The sequence below is a fragment of the Cetorhinus maximus genome, chromosome 11 (assembly GCF_964194155.1).
Source record: "Cetorhinus maximus chromosome 11, sCetMax3.hap1.1, whole genome shotgun sequence".
NCBI classification, from domain to species: Eukaryota; Metazoa; Chordata; class Chondrichthyes; order Lamniformes; family Cetorhinidae; genus Cetorhinus; species Cetorhinus maximus.
In genome coordinates this window covers 82845761-82870717 of record NC_135889.1, presented here as the reverse complement: position 1 = coordinate 82870717, position 24957 = coordinate 82845761, and the positions used below count along the sequence as shown (strand labels likewise).

At 44.7% G+C, this 24957-nt stretch overlaps 1 protein-coding gene across 2 annotated transcripts in view; it reads left to right on the top strand.

Annotated features, from left to right (window-relative positions):
- Window positions 1-24957, top strand: part of lrp2a (low density lipoprotein receptor-related protein 2a) — a 361142-nt gene that overhangs the window by 322417 nt on the left and 13768 nt on the right. For both annotated transcript variants that reach the window (XM_078552334.1, XM_078552333.1), the window contains exons 69-74: window positions 6660-6880; window positions 9076-9255; window positions 14200-14319; window positions 20731-20818; window positions 23665-23732; window positions 24534-24651. In XM_078552334.1, coding sequence (XP_078408460.1) covers window positions 6660-6880; window positions 9076-9255; window positions 14200-14319; window positions 20731-20818; window positions 23665-23732; window positions 24534-24651 — 795 coding nt within the window. The remainder of the gene's footprint in view (window positions 1-6659; window positions 6881-9075; window positions 9256-14199; window positions 14320-20730; window positions 20819-23664; window positions 23733-24533; window positions 24652-24957) is intronic.

Here is a 24957-nt window from a genome sequence, read left to right as displayed (position 1 = left end):
AGCTTTGCAATTGGAGATAAACTAGAAATTGTTGATTACAAAAGGAATTATACATAAAGGAACATTAAATCAGTAGATAAAGTTCGCAAGACATTATTTACTTTTCATCAGTTCATTAAACTGTTTTCTGTGTAATCCTTAGTCCTTTAAAACTGAACCAATAATTAACTTTCATGCAAACACCTTGGTAATATAGTGTAAGAAAGGTCAATATAGTATGTGAAAATATGAATGCAAAGACCCCAGTCATTTCATAAAGCAATAGAAAGCAATGGCATTAGCTATTAAAATTAATTTAATATCCTATTTTTTCTAATTTGTCAAATAGTTGTGAACTTTAAGTTTTCTATCAGCTTTTTCACTCAGAGGGTCATGAGTCTTTGGAACTCTCTTGAAAAGTTGGTGGAAGCAGAATATTTGAATATTTTTAAGGCAGAGGTAGATAAACCCTCAGTAAGCAAGAGGGTGGGTGATAGGTTATCGGCCATAGGTGGGATGCAAATTTCAGGTTACTATCGGGTCAGCCATGATCTTATTGAATGGCGGAGCTGACTCAAGGAACCGAATGGCCTATTCCTGCTCCTTGTTTGTATGTTTTCAGAGCTTGAGATACAAATTGGTGACCATGTCAGCACACTTTTACCATATACTTTAACTGAGGTGTGCCTTAAATGCCAGAATTTAGGCTAGGACCTGGAAAGGCAGGGTCTTAATCTGGGGATTCTGGGATGGAGTGTTGGAAGAAGAGCCTCTGTGCACCCAAAAACCATTGGTGCAAGATGGGGGGAGGGCGAGGGTGGGGGAAAGCCTTTCCTGCATTGTGAGTTCCCTCATTTCCAACTCTTGAAGGGAGTCAGTGTAAGCTAACTGGCATTAAAAGAGGTATACCGAGCCAACTAAGGATAGAAGGTGGGCCCACATGGCTATCCAGGTTAGGATAATGACCTGGACCCCTGAAGGGAAAGATTTTTTCTTTAAAAAAAATAATTTAATATGGGCCACTATAAAGACATAGCGAAGTTCCTTCCCGGGGAGACCTTGCATTCGCCTTCTTGTAAATGGCAACCTCCAATTTGTCAGGAAGATATAATAATTTTCATTGTATGTGTGTGTGTGCTGTGTGTGTGTGTGTAGGTAAACATGGGTGAAGTTTTAGAATATTAGATGTAAAGGGAATATTTGAATTTTTAAATAAACCAGACTAGTGTGAATTCAAAAGAGAGGGTGAAATGTTTCACCTAGCCAGGAGAAGTTAAGAAACAGTGGCCGGGATTTTACAGTTGTCATGCGCGGGCGGGCCTGATGTGCATGCGTGTAAAATGACGCGCGATGACGTTGGGCGTGCGTCCCAACGTCACCGCGTGCCATCGCGATATTTCGGAAGGCGGGCGCGCTATGAGTTTGGAGGTGCACCCGCCATTAGTTAATGGGCCAGTTAAGGCCCTTGAGGCAGCAATTGATTTCCATTTTGCGCAGCCCGTGCAATTTTTATGAGTCGCACGGGCACAATGAGTAGGCTACATTTTCAAAAACCTCATCCAGGGGTGGGATAAGAGGGGTGAGTGGGCTCGCTAATGTGAGTTGTTAGAACTTTAGTTTATTACTTACTGCTACTTGATTGTGCGAACAGGACAACTTTGTTTCGCTTCAGAGCTGCTTTGACAGAAATAACAGGCTTCAGTTCAGGACTCTGAAGGAGTTGTAACACTTGGGGCCTTCCAGGTATCAGACAGCCTTCCCTTATCCTGGGAATGGAGATTGTGGTCTCTGCTGGAGGCACCTCCTCTGAGGAGGAAGAGAGGGCTAAAAGGGAGAGGAGGCCAGGTGTCCCTATTCTGCCTCCAGGGGAGCCACCTGTGGGAGGATAGGCGCAGACACAAGGGGCACTGGGCCAACAGGAAGTCCAAGGTGGAAGAGGCCGCAGAAGACACCACTACCCTGTTGCCAGTGTTTACAGGCGGAAAAGCAGCTACCTCATTATGACTGAGGTGCAGTTCCGAAGGAGGCTCCGTCTCTCAAGGGAGACAGTCAACTATATCTGTCAGATGATTGGCCCTGAGATATCCGCTAACTGTGTGGGTGGACACCCCATGCCAGTGTTTCTGAAGGTCACAGCTGCCCTCAACTAATTTGTCTCTGGCTCCTTCCAGGGATCAGTGGGTAATCTTTGCGGTGCCTCTCAATCAGCTGTCCACACTTGTGTCAAGCAGGTTACCGACGCTCTGTTCAGGCGTGCATTGACCTTCATCCACTTCCGTTGGGACCAGACAAGCCAGACAGAGCGAGCCAGAGGCTTCGCGGCCATTGCTGGCTTCCCCCGTGTCCAGGGTGCAATCGATTGTACACATGTGGCCATCAAGGCGCCAACGGGTGAGCCCAGTGCCTTCGTCAACAGGAAGAGCTTCCACTCCATGAACGTGCAGATAGTGTGTGATCACAGGATGCTGATTCTACAAGTCTGTGCAAGGTACCCAGGCAGCTCCCACAACGCCCACATCCTCAGACACTCCCAGGTGCCGGGGCTCTTCAGTGCTCCAACCTGGCTGGATGGCTGGCTGCTGGGTGACAAGGGCTATCCCCTCAGAAGGTGGCTCAAGACGCCTCTCCGCCATCCAAGAACAGAAACTGAGCAGCGGTACAATAGGAGCCACGGCTCCACAAGAGCTGTGGCAGAGAGAACCATTGGTCTTCTCAAGATGCACTTCTGATGCCTGGACTGCTCAGGGGGCGCACTCCAGTACCCCCCAGATCGTGTCTCGGTGATAGTGGTAGCATGCTGCGCTCTCCACAATCTTGCGCTGGGGAAGGGGGGATGCAGTGGACGATGAAGATGTCGACGCAGTGGATGCGGCTGCACACGATGAGTCCAGCAGTGATTCTGAGGATGAGCGCACACAGGGAAATGCTGAGGGGGTAGATGCTGACCCGGGCATACTGCAGGGAGGCAGGGACACCCGGGAGGCTTTAATCCAACGAACCTTCAGGTAGCACACCACAGATGGACCTCCAGGACAAGCCTGGGCTGTAGGTTCCATACTCGATACCTAAGTGCAAAAACTGCCAGTTCAGGATCAGTAACTAAGGGCCTTGTTAATAAAGCTGAATGTCCCACAAAACACTCATAACATTTTTGGAAACCATACACATGCAGCCATGGTGATATGTCTGAACTTAATATCACAGGTAAAGAAACTTAAGCAAAAAAAATGACAATCATGTTCCAATTCAAAGCAAATCATAAAGACCTCATCTCAGGCCAACACAAAAGCACCAGTGATAAACCCATGGTGTGCTAAGATGCCTTATGCTTTTGTTTCCGGGTGCTGCATCTTGGCACTGCCCCATCGCTCAGAGTGGCATATGAGACAGCCTGCTGACTCTGCTGTCCTGTTGGCCTCAATGATCTTGGTGGTCGTCCTCTGGCCTGAGAGGGGTCTGCCAGTTCCACAGCTGGCATCTCCCCAGTTGTCGCAGCCTCACTGGATACTACAGTCACTGGGAGAGGGGCGGAGGAGCTGCCGTCCTAATCTGGAGTGCCGTGAGAGGTGCCCACAGGGACGACAGGCAGCTGCTGCGCCGACGTGAGGTTCTCCCTGTTCACTGTGGATGGATGGGCACCGAGCTGGGAAACTTGGTGCCCAGACCATCTCTCATGCTGGCACTGACCAGCTGAGGTCAATGCCGATGTGAGGGCTTGCTGGTCAGAGCGTATCCCCAGGAAGCCCTGACGGTCTCCTGAAGGAGCCTGTCCACGAGAGTCGCCACTCTCTCAATGGAGGATGCATGGCATTTGGACATGAGGCTCATTGCTTCGGCAATCATCCACGTAGACTCCTCCACCACGGACACCAAGCCAAGCGTAGCCTCATGTATCTCCCCCAGATGCTTTCGCATAACTGGCCACATTTTGTGCCTCTGCTGCGTCGCAGTCGACTCCGGAGGCACATCATCAGGCACCGACTGAGCATGTGCCTGGTCCCCTGCAGTCCTCCGACTGCTGGTGCCATGGCCACTCTCTGTCTCTGCCAGCTTCTCCAGCAACTGTGAAGTGCCCTCACTGCTGTGCCCCGGGACACTAGTCGATGTTTTAATTCCCACCGAGGTGCCAGTATCTGCGCTGGTGCCTGCCTGGCAGAGATGGTGTGACACTGATGGGACTTTAGCGCCCTCAGGTGTGAGAGGGGGCCTCTGCTGCTCCTCCTTCCGGTTCTGCTCCGCTGATGCTGAAAGGAAGAACAAAGACATTAGATCAGTTAACGTGGAGACAATGTCAATATGCATCCCCGTCCCCCGGATCATTATGCACTCATCCTTCCATAAGCAATGGTCAAGCCATGTTGCAAAATTAAATCACTGAACATTCAGCACTGCCATGGCTGTTGGGAGAACAATGGTGACCTCACTGCTGGGCAAACATAGCTGCCCGTGGCACCCCAGCCTCACCAACACCAGTGGACCTGGGTGCATGGTGCCTCTCCAAATCCAGGGCCTCCTGCTCAAACTGGCTGAGAATGGCTAACTGCGCCTGGCCACCGCCAGTCCTCACACACTCTGCCGTGTTATGAGCATTCTCCTGAAAATGAGAGAAGAGCATTGATTTGTGCAAATTGTACATGGACTCTCTTCGCACACGGCCCACCCCAACCAGAGTGGGACATATCAGGGCTCCAGTGTCTCCTCACCCTGCTGCTGCCCAACACTCACACAGAATGCTAGGCCTGTTCCCCAGCCCCCCACCCTCCTCTTGGCCTACATCACATTAAGCACCACACGATATATCCTTCCATAGCAAGGAGGCACAAGCACATGGAGTGCAGAGGGCAGCAGATGGCTCATTGTCACACCACCTTGAAGCTCCCCTCCCAGCATGTCATCACCCTGACTTGGACATGTCCTGCAGTTCCAGCACTGTGCCCAGGTGCAGCTTCTCCAGGTTGCTCTGAAAACAGTAATGTGGGTCTCAGTGTACTACATGCTGCAGGCGCAGAAACCATCTCTTCACCACCCTCTCAGGCTGACCTCGGCATGGGCAATATCTGCTGGCCCACCCAGTGAAGGACACATGCCGTCACTGATTCAATGCAGTATCTGCACTCAGACTTGGTTGGGGGGTGATGGTGGAGTGGGGGAGGCGGTGGCAGCAAGGGGGTTAAGCCGACTGTTGCGTTAACTGACCAATGCCAACATTGTCCTCACCCTTCCAGAGTGCAACAAGTCGTAGAAGAGCTTGCAACACTGGATCCAGGTGCGCCGCACCACGTTGCAGGAGCTCACCACCTCCTCCCAGGCATGTTTCATCAGGCGGGCGGGCCTCCTCCTCCCATCCTGGCAAACCAGCACCTCCCACTGAGCTGCCACCTCCTCGAGGAGGGCAGCAAGGCAATCATCAGAAAAATGAGGGGCACACTGGCCCCTCCCGCCCTACCCTCTGGCCTGGCCTGCCCCGATGGCCTACCCTCCGGCCTGGCCTTCCCCGATGGCCTACCCTCCGGCCGGGCCTGCCCCGATGGCCTACCCTCCGGCCTGGCCTTCCCCGATAGCCTACCCTCCGGCCTGGCCTGCCCCGATGGCCTACCCTCCGGCCAGGCCTGCCCCGATGGCCTACTCTCCGGCCGGGCCTGCCCCGATGGCCTACCCTCCGGCCGGGCCTGACCCGATGGCCTACCCTCTGGCCAGGCCTGCCCCGATGGCCTACCCTCCGGCCTGGCCTGCCACGATGGCCTATCCTCCAGACTTGCGGCACCTCCATTGCCCCTCTGCAGAGCCCTTTGCCCAGCCATTGTGAGCAGCCTTTCCAAGGCTGCCAGACCTTACTTTATATAGGCCTTCCTTTATACCTGGCGGGCTGAGCGTGCCTGCCGCTGCCTGCCCACTCCCGCTATGCATGGGAGTTGTGAAATACGCTGGGCGGGCCTTAATTGGCCTGCCCATGTAAAATGGCATCTCAGACCCGATCGCGCCCCCCCACCTCCCCCCGCCCCCCCACCCCTCGCCAGCCAGAAAATTCAGCCCTTTTTGTTTTACTGATGCCTTAATGGAGGTGTAACTGGGAGTTAGATTAATCAGGGGAGCTAGGAGTTATCATAGTAGTAATTTGTAAACCTATGTATGTGCTTAAAATCATTTTTTTTCCTATTTAATAAAGGTTTAATTTTGTTTGGTAAGAAACCTGTAAGACTTGTTGGCCTTTTTACTGAATTCAAAGCCAGCATCTCAGAATAAGTACAAATTGCAAATAGTTGTGGCAATTGCTTCAATTTTCCCTCTGGGATTTGGGCAGCTTGGCATTTACCATCCACCTGCTATAACAATTTCAATTTGTAACCTGTGGTATAAGATGGGTGCCCTAGATGTGCCCCAGTGATGTAGGTTCCAGCCAATGGCATTGGAATTAATACACCTCTCCCTAATGCTGCAAATATTGACAGGCTGTACAGTGGAGGTCCTTGGAAAGCATATTTGACACTTAGGATGTGTATCATTTGCTTTCCAGATTATTGGCCCCTTTTTGCTTTCTAAATAATGCACTCATTTATTGAATAAAATGACCCATATTAAAATAAAGCATTCTAATTATGCCAATGGAATGTAAATGTATTTTAATTCTTCAAAGGATACAGCAAATTCTTACAGATGCTGCCTTTAACCATTTTTTTCAGGCTGTTCTACTGGACAGACTGGGGCAGATATCCCAAGATAGAGTGTGCCTGGATGGATGGACAGCACCGGCAAGTGCTGGTTAACAGTGACCTGGGCTGGCCAACAGGCCTTACTATAGATTATCTTAATGATGACAGAATCTACTGGAGTGACTCCAAGGAGAACCTCATAGAGTCTATGAAGTTTGATGGCAGTGAGAGAATGCTGGTTATTAATGGAGGTGAGATTTATGCAGAGGCATTTTTCTATGGGTTTAACAATTACACATTCACAGTAATGTTAGAACTCCAAACCTCAGAAAGTAACTGACTAACACCATCTGACCAAACTAGATCAGTTATTTTGTAATATATAGCACAGAATTTGAAAACGTTTCTCCAAGTTAGGCTTTTATATTTCAGCATCTGGTTTCCCCATGATATGGATCATTAGGCATCATATTTCTGTATTTTTAAATATTTCTGTACTTTTCAAATGAAAACTTTTTTCAGCAAAAGATATTATACGATATTTTATACCCTTCTATAGCTGTGAGGAACACATAAGTGACTGTGTTGAGCCTGCATATATATGGCTATTCCCAGGACTAGAGCACAAAACTTAAAATAACAGGCTGGAACCAGACTCAAATGTGTACCCTGCCTTTCTCTGCCCCTGTATAGAAGTTCAGAAAAGGAGACCAGGTTCAAAAGAGATTTGTCCTGTCAATGTCAGTGGGAGAACATAATCTTTTGAGACTGGACCATTCTTCAGCTCACCTGGAGTGAAACTAGAGGCAGCTCTGCTCGGTTCCAAATGACTAGAATATTACAATCCACAGTAGAATCATAGCCTCTGGAATTCTTTGACACCTCAAGGTCAAATTCTACCTCAATTCATCCAAATTCTGCAGGAAGAGAATGAAGACTGTAGTAAGCTTGCACATGTTTGCAAGATATTTCAAAATAACAATACCTCCCAATATTTTAAATACTTCAAAACATTCCCTCAATCTGAGAGTTTTGAAAGGAAATAATGTATAAAGAATGCATTTTGTTTTGAAAAAATTATTGTTTAAATATACTCAATGTATTTGCTTTGCTGTTTACAGTAATAGTTGCCCACAAACGTCTAGCTGTTTCACCTGACGCTTTACCTAATCAAATGAGGTAGGGCGGTGGTCTAACTGGCGGCTAACTAAATTGTTAACCTTTTATTTATGCTGGTACATAGAAGTATGGTGAACTGGCCTCAGCATTAAAGTGTAAATTTTTGCATGACCCCACGGTGCTGATGAAGCCCTGGATGCAGCCCAAAACATTTCATAAAATGGCGACAACTAGGTCAACCAGCAGAAGGCCGCAGTGTATATGACAACAGAGCTGGAATGGGACAGTAAATACAGCATACAGCAGATTAATTAAACATTTTAATTCCATTTCCACCATATGGCCCAAGTTAAATATAGCCTTTATAGCACCATTGAATTTCTCTCCATCCCTGCATCGGGACTCCAAATCAACCCTGAGTGTATAATGAGGGCCTCTCCCCACCCTTGTAAAAAAACTCCAGTGTATTATTGGTAGAGTAACCTGAATGGAGGGAAATAATCCCCTTCTACTATGAACAAATTCAAGTTGGATCACAAGGAGGAAAAAATAGACAAACAGACACATAGATAGCTAATTTTAGGACCAATGTCTGCACCTCAAGGACTCCCGAAAGATGCTTGGCCCTATATTATAATGGACCATTTTTCAGCTTTCCATGTTCACTGCCTAATACAGACATTAGGTTCCTTACATGTATAAGTAAAGGGCCTAGCACATGTTTGAACTCTCCTGTACAAAGTTAGATTGTGATGTATTGGGATTTTTCAGCAAGCACTATAGCCTAAGCTGCGACCAGGACCCAAGATATGTTTAAAAAATTGTTCTTGTGAATTCATGAGGACTGAAGCCTCTCTTCTCCCCAACTCCTCAGCACTAGCAATAGCTCTGCCCCACGCCCACCCCCACCCTGACCCCCACCCCAGACTGTCAGTGAGACAAGCAACCCAATGTCCAGCAATATAAAATGGCTGAGCTGCCTGTAGAAATGCAACAGGCGAACGGGTGTGGCAGCTCACCCAAAATATTAAGATGGGGGTCCAAGGAATAATTTTGAATAGTCTCTTCTGGCATGTACAGTTTATGTATCATAAGATGCATGACCAGAAATGCCAAAAAATCTCCCCAGTGCTTGTAAACACATCAGGACATATCAGAAAATAAAGTGGGTAAGTATATTTTTTAACAGGAGTGGGAAACTTTCATTCTTTGATTATTTAAAGTACAATTGAAGAAAAATTTGAATCGCCTTTCAGTGCAAACACTTTTTTTCAAATGAACTTCTGTTAAATGAAGTTAACACATTATCCTTGTTCTGTTTCATCAGACCTAGGCAACCCATACAGCCTGGATGTTTTTGAAAGCCACTTGTACTGGACATCGAAGGAGAATGGTGAAGTATGGAAACAAGATAAATTTGGAAATGGTCATAAGATTAAAATCATGACTGTAAACCCATGGCTAACTCAAGCTCGAATTTATCAGGAGCATCGTTACAATCACTCAGGTACAATCTTCAATCCGAGACTTGGATAAATATTCCCCTCCTCGAGGTATACAAGTTTAGTATTCAACATACAATTATTTTTCTTCTCAAAGTGTCCTTCGCTATCTGTAGATTATTAATATGAACTCCAGTAATTAATACGTTGGAGCTCATCGTCATTAGCACTGGTGCTACGTTAGCCCAAAAGTGCAAAAATATTGACTAGGATGCATCTGCTGTGGCACACATTAACTGATGGGATGCTAGCACGAACATGCCTTAGTGTGCTGAAAGTGTGCAGTGTGGCTGATCATGATGTCAAACAGCATCTAATGTGAATAGCCATTTTGGTCTGTGCAAGTCCAGGTAACGCCCTTTCTCAAACACTTCCAGCTGAGCATGCTTAGAACTGCATGAGGGACCATCCCAATTAATACTACATAAAATGTGAACCATCCAATTTCCAGGTGAAGTACTTTTGACTTTCTTTTTCTGGTGCAGTGTTAGTGGAAGTACTGTGCTGGTATTGTTGGAAGAGGTTTGCTTACGTTTTAGATTTACAAGGGTATGGTGCTGGAAGAGTTGGAAGGCCTCTCAGGAGAAAGTTTGCTTCTGTATAAGGGCCTGTAGTTGCAGTCCGCTTCGGGCTACAGCATGACTTAGAAATGGAGTACAGACAACAGAAGGGGTAAGCTGTGTGTTGAGGTAAGAGAAGGAAGGCACTCAATAGAAGGCCCTACCCACCCTGGATATTTAGGGAGCATGCCCTCTGATATGTTGGAACCGACTCCTCCATGCTCCTTAATAGTGACAAGTGGCTGCCTGGCAGACCTGGCAATGTAGCAAGCATCACTGTGTGCATGCCTATCTGCTTTCTCCCGGGTGTTACCCCACCTCGGGCAGCAGGTGGTGATAGTTGGGGAGAGCAGCAAGCACGGGAACCGGTTGGCCCCTGTGGGCTTCGACCTACAGGGAGCAGGATCTTTGACAAGCTGAGAGACAGAGCCAGATGGCATGGGGTGAAGGAGAAAGCAGCAAGTCTAGGACTTAAGTGGCAGTCTGACAGGAGCCTAGGGAGGCTTGAAGCCGCTGAGAATGGTTAAGGAGCCAGAAGGGGGAGTTGGAGACCTAGTCAGTCTGACTGGCAGCACCCCTGAGTCTGCGAAGCCTCATGGAGAGAGAGGGGAGTAGGACTGCAGCCTGGAGCTGGGCAGCAGAACAAGCCCGTTGAGTCACTGCAATGAGGAGTCAACGATTTGGAGCATCGGCGGTGAATATTCTCTGTAAATGGTTTATTTCTTGGAGTTAAACTTTCCCTTGAAAGCTTATACAGTTCTGATGCCAATTTAAGCAAACTTGGGTAGAATTTTCTGCTCGTCAGGCGGGCATGCGCCTGACCCGAACGAGCGTAAAATGATGCGCGATGATATCGGGCGAGTGTCCCGACATCATCGCGCACTTGCACGATATTTCGGTCGGCAGGCATGCACGGGAGTCGGCACGGTGCCCGCCGACAATTAACAGGCCTTTTAAGGCCATTAAAGTACCAACTGAATTAAATTTTTCGCTGCCCATACAACCTTACAGTTGGCGGGCAGGCAAAAAGGCCAAGTGGCCTTTGGATATTTTGCGAAACCTTATCCACGGGTAGGATGAGGTTTCATTCAGTGATTTTTTAAAATTTTCAAACTAATTTCTAATGTGTCCTTGCTCATTTGACAGAGTCACATGAGGGGACATGTTATAAACATTTTTAAATTCTTTATTTTCATTGTTCAAAATCTTCATCTCCATGAGGCAGATCTGTACCTCGGGGAACTTTTCCTGCGTGCACCCGTGCACATGTGCAAACTTTCGCACTCCTCACCCTCCTCTCAACCTCCCCCCCCGCCCCCTTTCCCGCCGCCAACATAGGCAGCGCTACAATGCACATTTCACTGTGGGCGGTCTTTAATTGGCCTGCCAGCATGAAATCGCAGTCAGGCCCTGATTGCGGGCGGCGGTTGGCTTCCCGACCGCTCCCACTCGCCCCCACCGAGCCCACTCGATGAAGGCAAAATTCTGCCCCTTGTTTTTTTAAATTTTGGTGCAGTCTGTGTGCTTAAATTACACTTAACAAAAGTTTCCTGAGTCCCATTAGCAGAACTTGTCTATGACCTCATCCCCTAGTGAGCTGGCACAGAATCCACCCTTTCCTCTGGCCTGGCTGCAGCCCACTCATGCCTCGTGACTCATCAAGTGCTGATCCCAACTCCGTCCTGCCCTCTAAAATTTTGTGCAGTGCCAGGACCTAAGCTGGTGACTACAATTGTCAGATCAAATGATCTTCATCAACTGTCTGGAGTAGGTCTCGCCCTTCAGCTGAGGCTGCAATGCTGACAGGTGACAGGCCTTGGGTATCTGAAAGCAGAAAATCAGAAGGGGAAATACCCATTTCTGATTCCCAGCATTGGGAAAACTATGCCCACTTTAGTGGGGGATGGGAAGGGCCCAGTGCGGGAATCCCACCTGCTGGCACGGTGTCAATTAGACTCATTAATGAGCCATTTAAAGCCAATTATCCCTCAGTCCACCAGAATTTAATGGTGCCACAGGGACTTAACAGGACTCGCTGGATTGCCTGAGGTTCCCATCCAGTAAAACCTGTCAGGTTTGGCTGGCAGTTTTCGACGGTGGGATTTCCATCCTCTGGTGGCCTTGATCAAATGGGAGGCCTGACACTGGCCAGCTAAATGTCTAATTACAACGGGGCTCCCGATCAGAAGCAATGCAGGCCTCCCACCGGTTCTCCAATGGGTGGAGGGATTCCCATCACTGAAACTATATGCCGCCCAGGCTGTGCCTTGAGGACCTCCTAGCCCATTCCGGAAATATGGCATCTCTTCTCCTTTCCATTTCCATCGCCAAGGCCTCCAGTGCTGCATCCAAAAACCTGGGAGCCTACTGTCTTAGCTGTTGCTCTATTTTCTTTACATTTCCTTCCGACCCCTTCCAGAAACAGTTGTGACAACTTGATTTCAGCTTCCCCTTGAGAGAGGTGGTCTGCCTTTGAGGTCCAGCTAGCTATGCATCGTACTAGCCACGCACGCACTTGGGCCACCTGCTGAGCATGCAGCCAGTCAGCAACATTTTTCCTGCTGGGCTACATTCTGAAATCATTTAGATAATTAGATGAGGTTTATGTGCTACCCACCTCAAAGGGCATGGGGGAAGGTTAATCATCGCACCCCCGCATCTGATATTGGGCCTAATCCAATTTTCTTTTCCTTCCTTTTGATTGCCTGATCCAGATCTCTTTTCACTAATAGTTGTCAATTTTCTAAGCAGTTGAAATTCAATAAGTGTAAATGGATATTTTCAACGCGATTCCTAATAAGTGCAGTTCCAAAGCACAATAGTTTCCATACTGACTCACTAATTGGCCATGAGGATGTCACTTCGTCAGGATAGAATGCTTTTCTTAGACTGAGTTAAAATTTACAATTGGGCAAGGTATAAGAGATCTTCACCTTCCATATATACTACACCATAGTCAGGAGAGTTTTTAGGTATTGGCCTAGAATCTGGTTCCTACATTAGAACAGCTAGGCCCAAGCCTTACCAGCAATCCAGTCAAGTGCTGAAAATTTAATGATGATCAACACTCAACTGAAAGCACACATTGAATAATGGCTGCATTCTTGTACTGTATGGGTTTTTACTTTGTGCAAGTCACTTATTTTCATATAATGGGTTAGTGTCAATGAGGCAGAATCTCATTGAGCATAATATAGAGTAATTTAATATATAAAGTAAAGGGACAACTGACTAAAAAAAAAGAAAGAAAAGCTTGCGTTTATATAACACGCATCACAACCAACAGAAGCCAGTCCTTTACAGTCAATGAAGCACTTTTGAAGTATATTTACTGTTATATCGTAAGAAACGTGACAGCCAATTTGCATATGACAAGCTCTTACAAACAGTAATGTGCTAACAATCAGGTAACCTGTTTTTGTCATGTCGATTGAGGGATAATTATTGGCCAGGGCACCAGTTATAGCTCCCCTACTGTTCTCCAAATAGTGCCATGGGATATTTTACATCCGCCTGAGAGGGTAGGCAGGGCCTTGGTTTCAGGTCTCATCCAAAAGATGGCACCTCTGAGATCAGCACTCTCTCAGGACTACACTGGAGTATCAGCTTTGATTTTTGTGCTCAAACCCTGGAATGACACTTGAAGCTGGAACCTTGTGACTCAGAGATGAGATTGCTACCGACTGTGTCATTGCCTCTATTCAAACGTGATCCAGGAATGATGCTTGAGGAGCATTGGCGTTCATCTTACTAGTGCCAAAATGGTAAATGGATGACATATTTCTTTAACACTCTCCTTCCCACCACAAACTTTCATGTATAATGACTCATCCAAACTACCACAGTCCATATCTTGTCCTCTTAAATCCCTTCATCCAAGCTTCACTGGATCATCATCTTCCTTTAAGCCAACCTTAGAATTCTTGCCTTAGCCCTTTCAATTCCTTCATGGTTTTGTTCTTTCCTATTTACAGATCACCTAGGTGCCCTTGTAATCACCAATTGTACCCTACCCCTCACTGACACTGGGCTACTTTATGTCCTCTGCTTCTTCCATTCATCCTTGGGTGCTTGTTCAGCCACGAGGCTCCTGTTATTCGGACTTTCCTTCCTAGTTCATTCTGTCTTATCATTTTGTTTCCTCTGTTTTCAGACTGGCTTATAACCCTGCTCTTTGACTGTGTCTTCAGCACTCCCACCCAATTTCTTATTGCTTTTCCCTTTGATTTGTGCAAGATGTCCTCTATTTTCCCCTTAATGTAAAGTGCGTTGAGAAAACTTCCCACATGTGCAGATACTATCGAAATGCAAATGATTATTTTGTTATATTGAATTACAATTCTGTATAAAAGCTTTGGAATCCAGTTTTCTTTTTCATTCTTGTTTCAGTGCCTAATCCTTGTAAGGGTGTCTGCAGTCATCTGTGTTTGCTGAGACCAGGAGGATATACCTGTGCTTGTCCTCAAGGCAGTCAATTTCGAGATGGCAGTCTTACTGAGTGTGATGCAGGTATGTGCATTTAATGAACCAAGTTGCTTAAAAATGCTAGAACTTCTAAGAACAGAAGTTCTTAGGGTTAGGGTTAGGGTTAGGTAAGGCTGTACAAGCCTTTTATTGTCATAAATCAACCTAACTAACCTGTTTGCTTATTTTAATTTTTAATGCCTTCTCTCTATTTCTCTCTACATAAATGCATTCATGTATCTTTTGCTGTAATTTCAACTGCCCATTTCAGTGGCTTTTACTGATTCCCTAAGATTATTATCTTAAATGTAAAAGGAGTTCTGCTCTTTCCCTTCTTGGTATTCCACCTGCCAGTTTTTAATTTGTAGCTCCTGGTATTCGAATCCTTCATTGTAGTCAACAATTTGTTCATAACCTTTATGATGTTGAAAATTGTAAATAGCTCACCTCTTTCGACTCTCTTCCCTTCCAAAGCAAACCAAAATTCCCTCAATTTTTCCATGTAACCCATATTTCTATACTCAGAAATATCCTTAATGCTCACTTCTGAATCCTCTGAAGGTATAGTGTTTTGAAAGTAATTTAGATTTAACAGTGTAATATAAAGCAAACCAACCATACCAAAAGACAAAAACTTTCAGTAAAGTTTTATTCCATCTACATAAATGCCGTGCATTTCCATTTGCTTTAATGTGCTTGAAAATATCTAAATAGCTTTGTTTTGCTTGTGTACTATTTTGGGCCAAAAAGTCTGCGGTTCATTAGAGACTGGACATGTGACCAAAGATGTACGTCGAGACCCTGTGGAAGTCCTGACATACAGATCTACGTGGAAATTGCCTGGAAAGTTTCAGCTTCCCCTACTCCCCAGGACCCTGCATGAACATCTCCAACTCTAAGCTAGGGTTGGAGACTTCAGACTATTCTGTGGTTCTTACCTGGATAACCACCCAGGAAATGTTAGAACTTGGTCCAACTTCTGATCCTCCAGTCACCTGACCACCCCCCCCCCGACTAACTTCCCCAACCCGACCAACTACTAACCTGATCACCCAACTACCTCCCTGACCAAACCCCCCACTCAACTATCCCCCAACCTGACTACCTACTCACTGATTCATTTACCTCACCCACCTACCCACTTAGCTACCTCACCCATCTTACCCACATACCTACCTACCCAGTTATCTACCCTACCCAACTTATCCATCCTACCCATTCACTCATCCATTACTCATCCTTTCACTCATCCGTTCACTAACATTCAAACTGGACCTTTAAACTTACTATATGACAGCTAGTGCCGTAGCAAGGGGGCATGTTCTGTCTTCCCCTGACGCTACCCAACCCCGATGGAGTTCCTCGAGGGATGCTGCACTATGCATTTCTGTGAAAGTTGGACTCAGGAGACTCTGGAAGAGATTTACAGTGTTGAGTAGAGGGAATTTTTGAGCAAACTGACTATCATTGTCACTGCTCAGTATATCCAGGCCAATTGGTGACGAACAATCCGTTGCGGGGGCCTTATTCTAATATCGGTGAGAATAAAACCATCAGTAATAGCACTTTGTTGCTGAGATGTTGCATCTCTGAACCTCAGAGTCTAGGTTCCTAAAGACTTCAGCCCTCCTCACATAATCCTACGGTAACTTCAATAAAAGTCTGCCAGAAAAGCAGAAACTAGTTTGGGATCCTGATACACCCTGTCCCTGCCTTCAGTTAGTTGATCTGTGAGGGGACAGACCTCTGCTCCCAATACATGACAATCAGCATAAGAGAAGGCATAGATTTCCTGACATCAGGAAATCTCACTTTCTGGCCTTCTCTGGACACTGTTGTAGCAATGTGAAGATGCACCTGGTTAGACCATGCTGACAAATGACAGCTGTTGGGATCACTGATGGGTCCAGATTGGGATTATGACCTGGAATCTTGAAAATTTAAGATGCAAATTTTATAGGTAGATTTTGTTTTTAAGTAGCCCTATTACAACTTCCACTTTCTAGGACCACTGCAGATAAGGTGTTCTTAACTGGCTTCTTCAGCTGGGTGGATGTACTGGATTTGCCCCATTGGCATAGGGTCACCTGCTATTGATAGGCTAATGGAGATCACCTCCTGACCATGAAAAATGCACAGTAATCTAACGTTTATAGTCACTTTTACTAGTTCTTTTTTTCATTTCCAGATATTTCTAAAACTGAATTCAAATTTTCAATGTGCCATTTGAATTTGGAGTTGAATTCAGGTTATTTGGATTATTAGTCCAAGCCTCTGGGTTACCAGTTCAATAATATAATGACTAGACTACCTGTCAGCAATTATACTGCGATGCCACCACACATTTTTTCACAGCAACAAGTTTCTCCCACCATCCATGCAGCAACCTATAGTAACAATGATCCTCCTCTTCAATTAATTCAATATTATTGAATTAAAATCATAAATGACATGTATTCATCAACATCATTCATTTGAGATCATATTAATGATCATTTAAAGATACATAGGTTAATGAAGAACAGCTAGCATGGATTTGTTAAAGGCAAATGATAGTTGACGCATTTCAAAGAGTCTTTGAATGGTGGTATATATAAAGGGAATGTTGTAAATGAAAGGGAAGAAAAGTTCATAGCTGCTGCAGCAAATTCCCTCTGCATCTTCAGTGCAACTTTGCTGGAATGGCCGGAAACAAGGCTGAGATCTGGATATGCCTGATCCCAGCCTAGCCCTGAGGAATTTAGCATGAATATGTGGACATGATGGGCCACATTTTCAGAGAGTTGTGGAAACTCTGTGGACCTTTAAAAATGGTGGACGGGACCTGATTCTGGGATTACCACCCCCATTCCCGGTGCCCCCAATTTTTGCTGGCACAGGAGAAGGTTGCAGATAGTGAGCCTACACCCTGCATTCCCGACCTGGCCAGTTCATTATGTGTGCTTGGCTGAGATCCCAGACTTCCATTTCTTTGTTGAAACAGGTACAGAGAAGGGAAAACATTACTTGATTGATAGGTTTACAAGTTTTTTTTTTCCGTGACCTATTTTGTCACTGGCTCAATGTTTATTTACACAAGATAGAGGTATTAAGTGCTTATAGTTTCTGTTATTGATGCTTTAAAGCTCTGGTTGATTGATATTTGTATAGGGTTGTTGCAACAGCATTTTGTCAAGAAAGTTATGAATGGCAGATTTTTTAATCATTTCCACACATGCCATTGTTACTATAGGGTTCATTGCTTCTGTATAGTGTGGATACTGTGTGAATAGGCAAAAAAATGCTATGAGTTGGCATGGAGGGTATGAGAGGTCATTGGGGGTGGGTGGGGTGCATGGTATGGCATGAGCTGGCATGGATGGGGTGTGGGGAGCGGGTGGAGGGAGTAATGGGATGTGAAAGGTGTGAGCAAGGTGGCCTAATATTGAGCAAAACTGGAACAAAGCCTGTTAGACAGCCTACCCTGCCACTTGGCAGTCCATGTGGCCGCCTCCAATCTCTGCGTCCAAGGACAGTGAGCTCTGTGCCTCAAGGAGATTTTTAAGCATGCACCTGTGCGCATGCGTGAAATTCGCGCTTGCCCTCCCCCCACCCCCTCACACAGCCAATGTTGAGCGTTGAAGCACGAGTTTCATACTGGGCGGGCTTTAGTTGACCTGCCAGCATGAAATCGGGGTCCGTCACCGATTGCAGGCAGCAGTTGGCTTCCCAACCACCCTCAACCACCCCCCACCGAGGCCGTCCCAACTAGGGAAAAATCTTCCCCATAGGGCTGGATTTTATAGGGCGCTGTGGTAAAATTTTAGTGGATAGATGTTGGAAGATACAAAGAAATTGAGACCTAAGGATACAAATGCATAATTTATTAAAGCACCAATGCATCAATGCATGCAGATAAATCCAGAAACAATTTGAGGATCCCCCACAGAATCCCTCCTTATATTCTTTCAGCTAATGTGGGCCAAATGGCCTGCTTCACTTTCATCTGCCTTTAATTTTCTACTGGATTTGTTTAAGGATGTAACTAGCAGAATAGATAAGGGAGAACCAGTGGATGTGGTGTATTTGGATTTTCAGAAAGCTTTTGATAAAGTCCCACATAAGAGGTTAGTGTGTAAAATTGGGGGTAATATATTGGCGTGGATTGAGAATTGGTTAGCAGAAAGGAAAGAGAGAGTATGAATAAATGGGTCTTTTTTGGAGTGGCAGGCAGTGACTAGTGGGGTACCGCAGGGATCAGTGCTTGGGCCCCAGCTATTCACAATATATATCAATGATTTGGATGAGGGAACCAAATGTAATATTTCCAAGTTCGCTGGCAACATGAAACTTGGTGGGAATGTGAGCAATGAGGAGGGTGTTAAAAGACTTCAAGGCAATTTAGACAGGTTGAGTGAGTGGGCAAATACGTGGCAAATGCAGTATAACGTGGATAAGTGAAGTTATCCACTTCGGTAGGAAAAACAATGGAAGAGTATTATTTAAATGGTGATAGATTGGGAAATGTTGATGTACAAAGAGACCTGGGTGTCCTTGTACACCAATCACTGAAAGCAAGCATGCAGGTGCAGCAAGCAGTTAAGAAGACAAATGATATGTTGGCCTTCATTGCAATATGACTTAAGTACAGGAGCAAGGATGTCTTACTGCAGCTGTACAGGGCCTTGGTGAGGCCACACCTGGAGTATTTTGTGCCGTTTTGGTCTCCTTACCGAAGGAAGGATGTACTAGCCATAGAGGGAGTGCAACGAAGGTTCACCATACTGATTACTGGGATCTCAGGATTGTCGTATGATGAGAGATTGGGCCAACTAGGCTTGTATTCACTGGAGTTTAGAGGAATGAGAAGAGATCTCATTGAAACATATAAGTTTCTGACAGGGGTGGACAGACTGGATGCAGGGATGATATTTCCTCTGACTGGGGGGTCCAGAACAAAGGGCCACAGTCTCAGGATACGGGATAGGCCATTTAGGACTAAGATGAGGAGAAACTCCTTCACTCAAAGGGTGGTGAACCTTTGGAATTCTCTACCACAGAGGGCTGTGGAGGCCAAGTCACTGGCCAACTCACTTAAGAAAGAAATAGATAGATTTCTGGACTCTAAAGGTGTCAAGGGGTATGGGAAGAGCGTGGGAGTGCAGCGTTGAGATAGAGGATCAGCCATGATCATACTGAATGGCGGAGCAGGCTCGAAGGGCCGAATGACCTACTCCTGCTCCTATTTTCTAAGTTTCTAATTTTTATATGGTCAAATAGCCTGATAATATTCAGCATATATTCACACATAATGGGCTGGATTTTACACTCCCTTGCCAGCAGTTTTGAAGATGAGGGTCTTGTAAGATCCAATGGATGACCTGCGTGCTCTCTCCCCTTCTGTTTGAAATTTTACGGGGAGGGGAGAGGGCGATGGAAGTATGGGTGGCACACCCACCCTTGAGCCTATTGAGGCCCTTAATTAGCCAGTTAATTTCCACTTAAGGGCTTTATTCCACTATTTTACCCGTGGCGGGGGGAAATCCACTCCAAGCAGGTAGCACGACAGCTTTAGCTGCACAGGCTGATGTCAGAAAGGTGGGAGACATCTTTTGCAAGTCCTCTGTGCCCGTCAGAGGCATTTCCCACCCCCCCCTCCGCTGCCTCCCCCCTCAACCACAAAAGGTCGTATTTCACCTTTTACCCTTCCCACCTGGGGGAGCTCAGCCCTCCCTCATGCCCCTCGCAGGGGCCTGCCAGCCTGGCCCCGGCGATACCCCAGGCTTACCTCTGAGTCCAGGATGCTCTTCATTCAGACTGCCTGTAGTCCTAGCACTGGCCACCGCTCCCAGCTGGCGCTATTGGGACAACAGAGCTGCCAGTCATTGGATTTGACATCTTCCTAAAATGGTACTTCCTTCCAAAGATAGGAGCAGAAGTCTAGCTTTAAAGCAATTAATGTTGCTGCTAGTGTTAAGTTATTGAGGGGCAGTGTCAGTATGGTGGGTGGGCTCGCTGGGGGCAGTTCATAGAGGCGAGGTACCATGGTGCCCTGTAAAATCCAGCCCAATGTCTTGGTGAAGCTGTTTTCTTTCTAGTCATATTTAAGGGAATATTAAGGAAGCTACTGAAAGCTGAATGCTCACAAATATTGATACCTCGACCTACACCAACCCATCCTAATTTAAAAATGTGCTCACAGGAAGCTATTACTGATTTCAACTGTCAGGTCTCTGTGGCGGAGGGGGACCCATTCCAAGCGGGTAGCCTGACAGCTTTAACTGCGCAGGCTGGTATCAGAAAGATGGGGGACACCCCACCTTTACTCATCAGAGGCACCACCCGCTCCACAGAAGGTCATACTTCACCTTTTACCCTTCCCACCTGGGGCCTCAAATCGAACCCTTTGCTTTTGCTTCCATGTGGCAGTTTCCTCGATAAAATTTATAACCTTGCCTGTTTTATTTGTGTCTACAGCCATTGAGCTGGAGCGGCCAATGCCTCCTGCCTGCAAGTGTAGGAATGGAGGAATTTGTTATTTCGCAGCAAACTCTACAATGTGCACGTAAGTTGAAAGCTGTGAAACCCAAGGTGGATTGGTATTGATCATATCAGGTAGTTTGCTGCTTTTTTTCATGGTTAGTCTTCCTTCTTTGTGAAGAATGTTAAATTTATTGAGACCTAATTTTTCATGGGGTGCTATGCCTGGCGAGTATTTTTTTAAATTCATATATATATAGGATTTGGAAATTAAGGATCTTCTAATTGGGTGCCTCCCAAGGTGGGCTGGTTAGGAACTCACCAATCTGCCTCCCCTGATTTTTGTTTCTGTTAATTTAAACGGGCAGAAAATTAAAAGACTGCAGTTTGCAATTTTCTAACCAGCACTTTGTGTGCTGCTCCTTTCTTGGAGCGCCTGACCGGTGAATGAACTCTTTCTCTTCGCCTTAAACTTTAATGTGATGGATTTTTGGTGATAGGTTCACAGGAATTAGCAATTGTGCTACCAATCTCAAATGAAAAAATGCAGCAACAATAAAGTGGCAATATATATTTTTAATTTTGTACCCCACATATGTTTGTTTATTTTCTCTCATCTTTTAACTTTCCTTTCTGTCCCAAGTGGTCTTTGGCATGCCTCGATTGAGTTCCAAATACCATCTGCAACTAATTAAACGGGATGAATTTATTTTCCATGCCCTCTCTCCTTTGTTTTTGATTACAGTACAACTGTCCTTTCCTTTTATTCTGGTTGTTTGATAATGCTAAAAAATAATGAGGGTATTAAAAATAGCATTTAATAACACTGTAAAGATGTTTTTGACTCCCATCACCAGAATCATCATGAGAAGCAATAAAAGTCTTGCATCTATATAGTGTCTTTCATGACCACAGGAATCCACAAAAATCCCCAATGCAGGCAATGAAGTACTTTTTGAAGTGTGCCCATTGTTGTAATGTAGGAAATGCAGCAGCCAATTTGCACACAGCAAACCCCTACAAAAAGCAATGTGATAATCTGTTTTTGTGATGCTGATTAATGGATAAACATTGGGCAGGACACCATGGATAGCTCTCCTCCTCTTCATTGAAATCTTTTGTTGGGATCTTTTATGTCCACCTGAAAGGATAGATGGGCCTTCCCTCAGTACTGCATTGGAGTTTCAGCCTTGATTTTTGTGCTCAACTCCTGGAGTGGGACTTTAACTAAAAACCTTCTGATTTGGAGGCAAGAGTACGACAACTGAGCCATGACTGACCTGGATAGCGGAATATTGTAGGCTTCAACAGTTATCTAGAGGGACATTTGCAAAAATGTTTTTTCTTCTCTGCTGTATCTGTCCCTGAAGCCCATAGGGCTTTCATTATAAGCACCGGTAAAAGTCAGTATTGTTTCTTACACAAAATAACAAAACATTGAAGAAGTCTGTCAGTCAAAGGAGGTCCATTATACATTATTTTTGTTTCAGGCTACAAAGAACAATTTTACTCCAGTTCCTAGAATTAGTATGAAAATTAAGGGGTAAATGGCTCCGCAGGCCAGGCCTGGGCACACTCTAGTATTTTGACCATGAGATAATTCTTAATGTGTAAGACAGTAACACTCAGAAGCTATTTAACAGAATGGCAATACAATCAAGCCCAAACTCGCTGTTCTCCAACATCTAAACACATGCCAGCAGAGGTCACTGAACACTGATTAGGAGAGACAACCCTGACTGAATTGAGCACACAATTCATTTTCTCTTCAAAACAATACCCTCCAGGAAGAGCTTCTCTGTCAGTATTTTTCATGAACTAAATCTATTTTTTGCTAACATGTTTAAAAGGTACATTTTTGTAACAATTTTTATTTAGTATCTTAATCAGTTGGACCAAATTGTTCTTCTCAGAACAAGCTAGCAATCTTTTCTCTGAGTCAGAAGGTCATGATTTCAAACCCCCTTCAGGGATTTGAATGCATAATCCAGGCTGACAGTTCACTGTAATGCCAGAGATGCTGTTTTTCAGATGAGATGTCAAACTAGGATCCCGACTTGTGAAAGATCCCATAGAACTATCTGAAGAAAGAAGGGGGTGTTCTCCTGCTTTTCTAGCCAATGTTTATCCCTCAATTAACATCATTAAAATAGTCATTTATGTTGCTGGAAAAACTGGACATTTGTCTCATTGCTGCCTGTGGGAGATTGCTGTGTACAAATGGGCTATCGTATTTCCCTACATTACAACAGTGACTACACTTTAAAAATATTTCATTGTCAGTGATGTTATATAGGATGTCCTGTGGTTGTGAAAAGTGCTGCTTGAATGTAATTTCTCTCTTTAGAGGAATCTTAATGTTTATTATATTTGAAGACAGGCTCTTGAACCTTAGTTCATTCTCAGGTTTCTGTCAATTGTTATCTATATATTTTCCATGTTCATTTTCCTGTAGTGATTTCCCTGTTGTCTAAGATAATTTGTGCTTTAAGAACGTTGTTAATAATAACTGAGGAGAGAAATTAATATGATGAATAAACAGCAAGAATAGAACCATTGTAGCATGGTTTGACATGCAGTTAATCCAAGAGTAAAATCCCCTCCCAAGCCAACGTGCCCAGCATCAAGGCACTAATCACTGAAAACCAGCTCCACTGACAGGACATGTTGTTCTTATGCCACCACCTGCTTCACATGTAGCAGAGTCTGCAGATCAAGAATGGACTTTTCAACCATCTCAGAACCCATTGAACCAGAGTGGAAACAAATTATCATTGAACTCGAGGGACTGCCTAAGAAGAAGGATGCAGCTAATGTTAAAGCTATAATCTGCGGAATGCTAATTATGTAATCACTCAGAATGAGATTGACAAAATGTTTAAATTGTTAGAAAATATAAGTTTGAAATGCTGTATTTTATGATCCTTGCAGATGTCCTTATGGTTATACAGGAAGCTACTGTCAGTTTGGAAGATCCCAAGCACTACCCCATTCAACAGGTACTTTAATAAAGTTGAGGAACTAAAAATTAAAATGTTCAGTAGCATAATACAGCTGCTGTGGCTTCTCATTTGGCCACAGGACATGATGATTACTTTGGTCTTCCAGCAATATAACTTATGCGTTTCAGTTGGCCACTAAAAGGAAACATATGAATCAGGATAGAATATTTTTGCTGTTTGTTATTTGTTATGAAATGAAAATCGTTTATGATTTCACTGCAGATAGTGAACAAAGCGAATCTCTTCTCTCAAACCACAATATAAATTTCTGTACTATAAAGCAAATCACTGGGATTTGTCAGAAATTGCTTCTTGCCCTATTTTAAGCAATGTGTAGATGCCAGAAGTTTTGTGGGCTAGAATTTTGCGTAAGAACATTCCCTTGAAGTAACATTAATTCTGATAAATTAACTTAATGGAGCAACTAGGTCTCCTAGAAGTGTTTCCACTATTTTGACATTTGGAACTCCAACTGCTTAATGTGCATTGATGCAGACAATTGTAAAGCTACTTCTATAATATTTGCTTAATTATTAGCCTGAATGAAAAAGAATTACCCATGAGCAAAATAAAATGGAAATAGTGTAGAAACAAAGTAAGCCATAAAAAGATTGTTCTTAGTGTGCAAAGTAAATTAATTTCTTAAATTGTTGGGCAGCTTCAGATATTCATGCTTAAAGTTTTCTGAAGAAGAATGTCAACATCAGACCTTTATGTGGTTGTTTCATAATTATTTTTGATGCTCATTTAATGTTGAAGGATCCTGAAATTTTTTGATGCTTTTTGTTTGTGTTGCAGCAACAGCAGTCTTACTGACCATTATTATCATCATAATTCTGGGAGCACTAGCTGTGGGAGCATTTCTGAATTACAGGCGGACAGGCTCAATCCTTCCACCTTTTCCTAAGCTTTCGAGGTAACAACCCTTTTAAAGTAATCTGAATTTACTAAAACCAACCTGGTTGTGGTCAGCTCCACTTTCCTGTCTGCTCCCCATAATCCTTGACTCCCTTGCCCATCAAAAACCTGTATATGTCAGCCTTGAATTAGTTTAATGACCCAGCCTCCACTACTTTCTGGGGAAGAGAGTTTCACACACAAACGACCCTTTGGGAGAAAAAAAATTCTCCTCATCTCTGCCTTAAAAAGGGGACCTCTTATTTTTAAACTATGTGCCCTGGTTTTAGTCTCCCTGACAAGAGGAAACATCTTCTGGGTATCC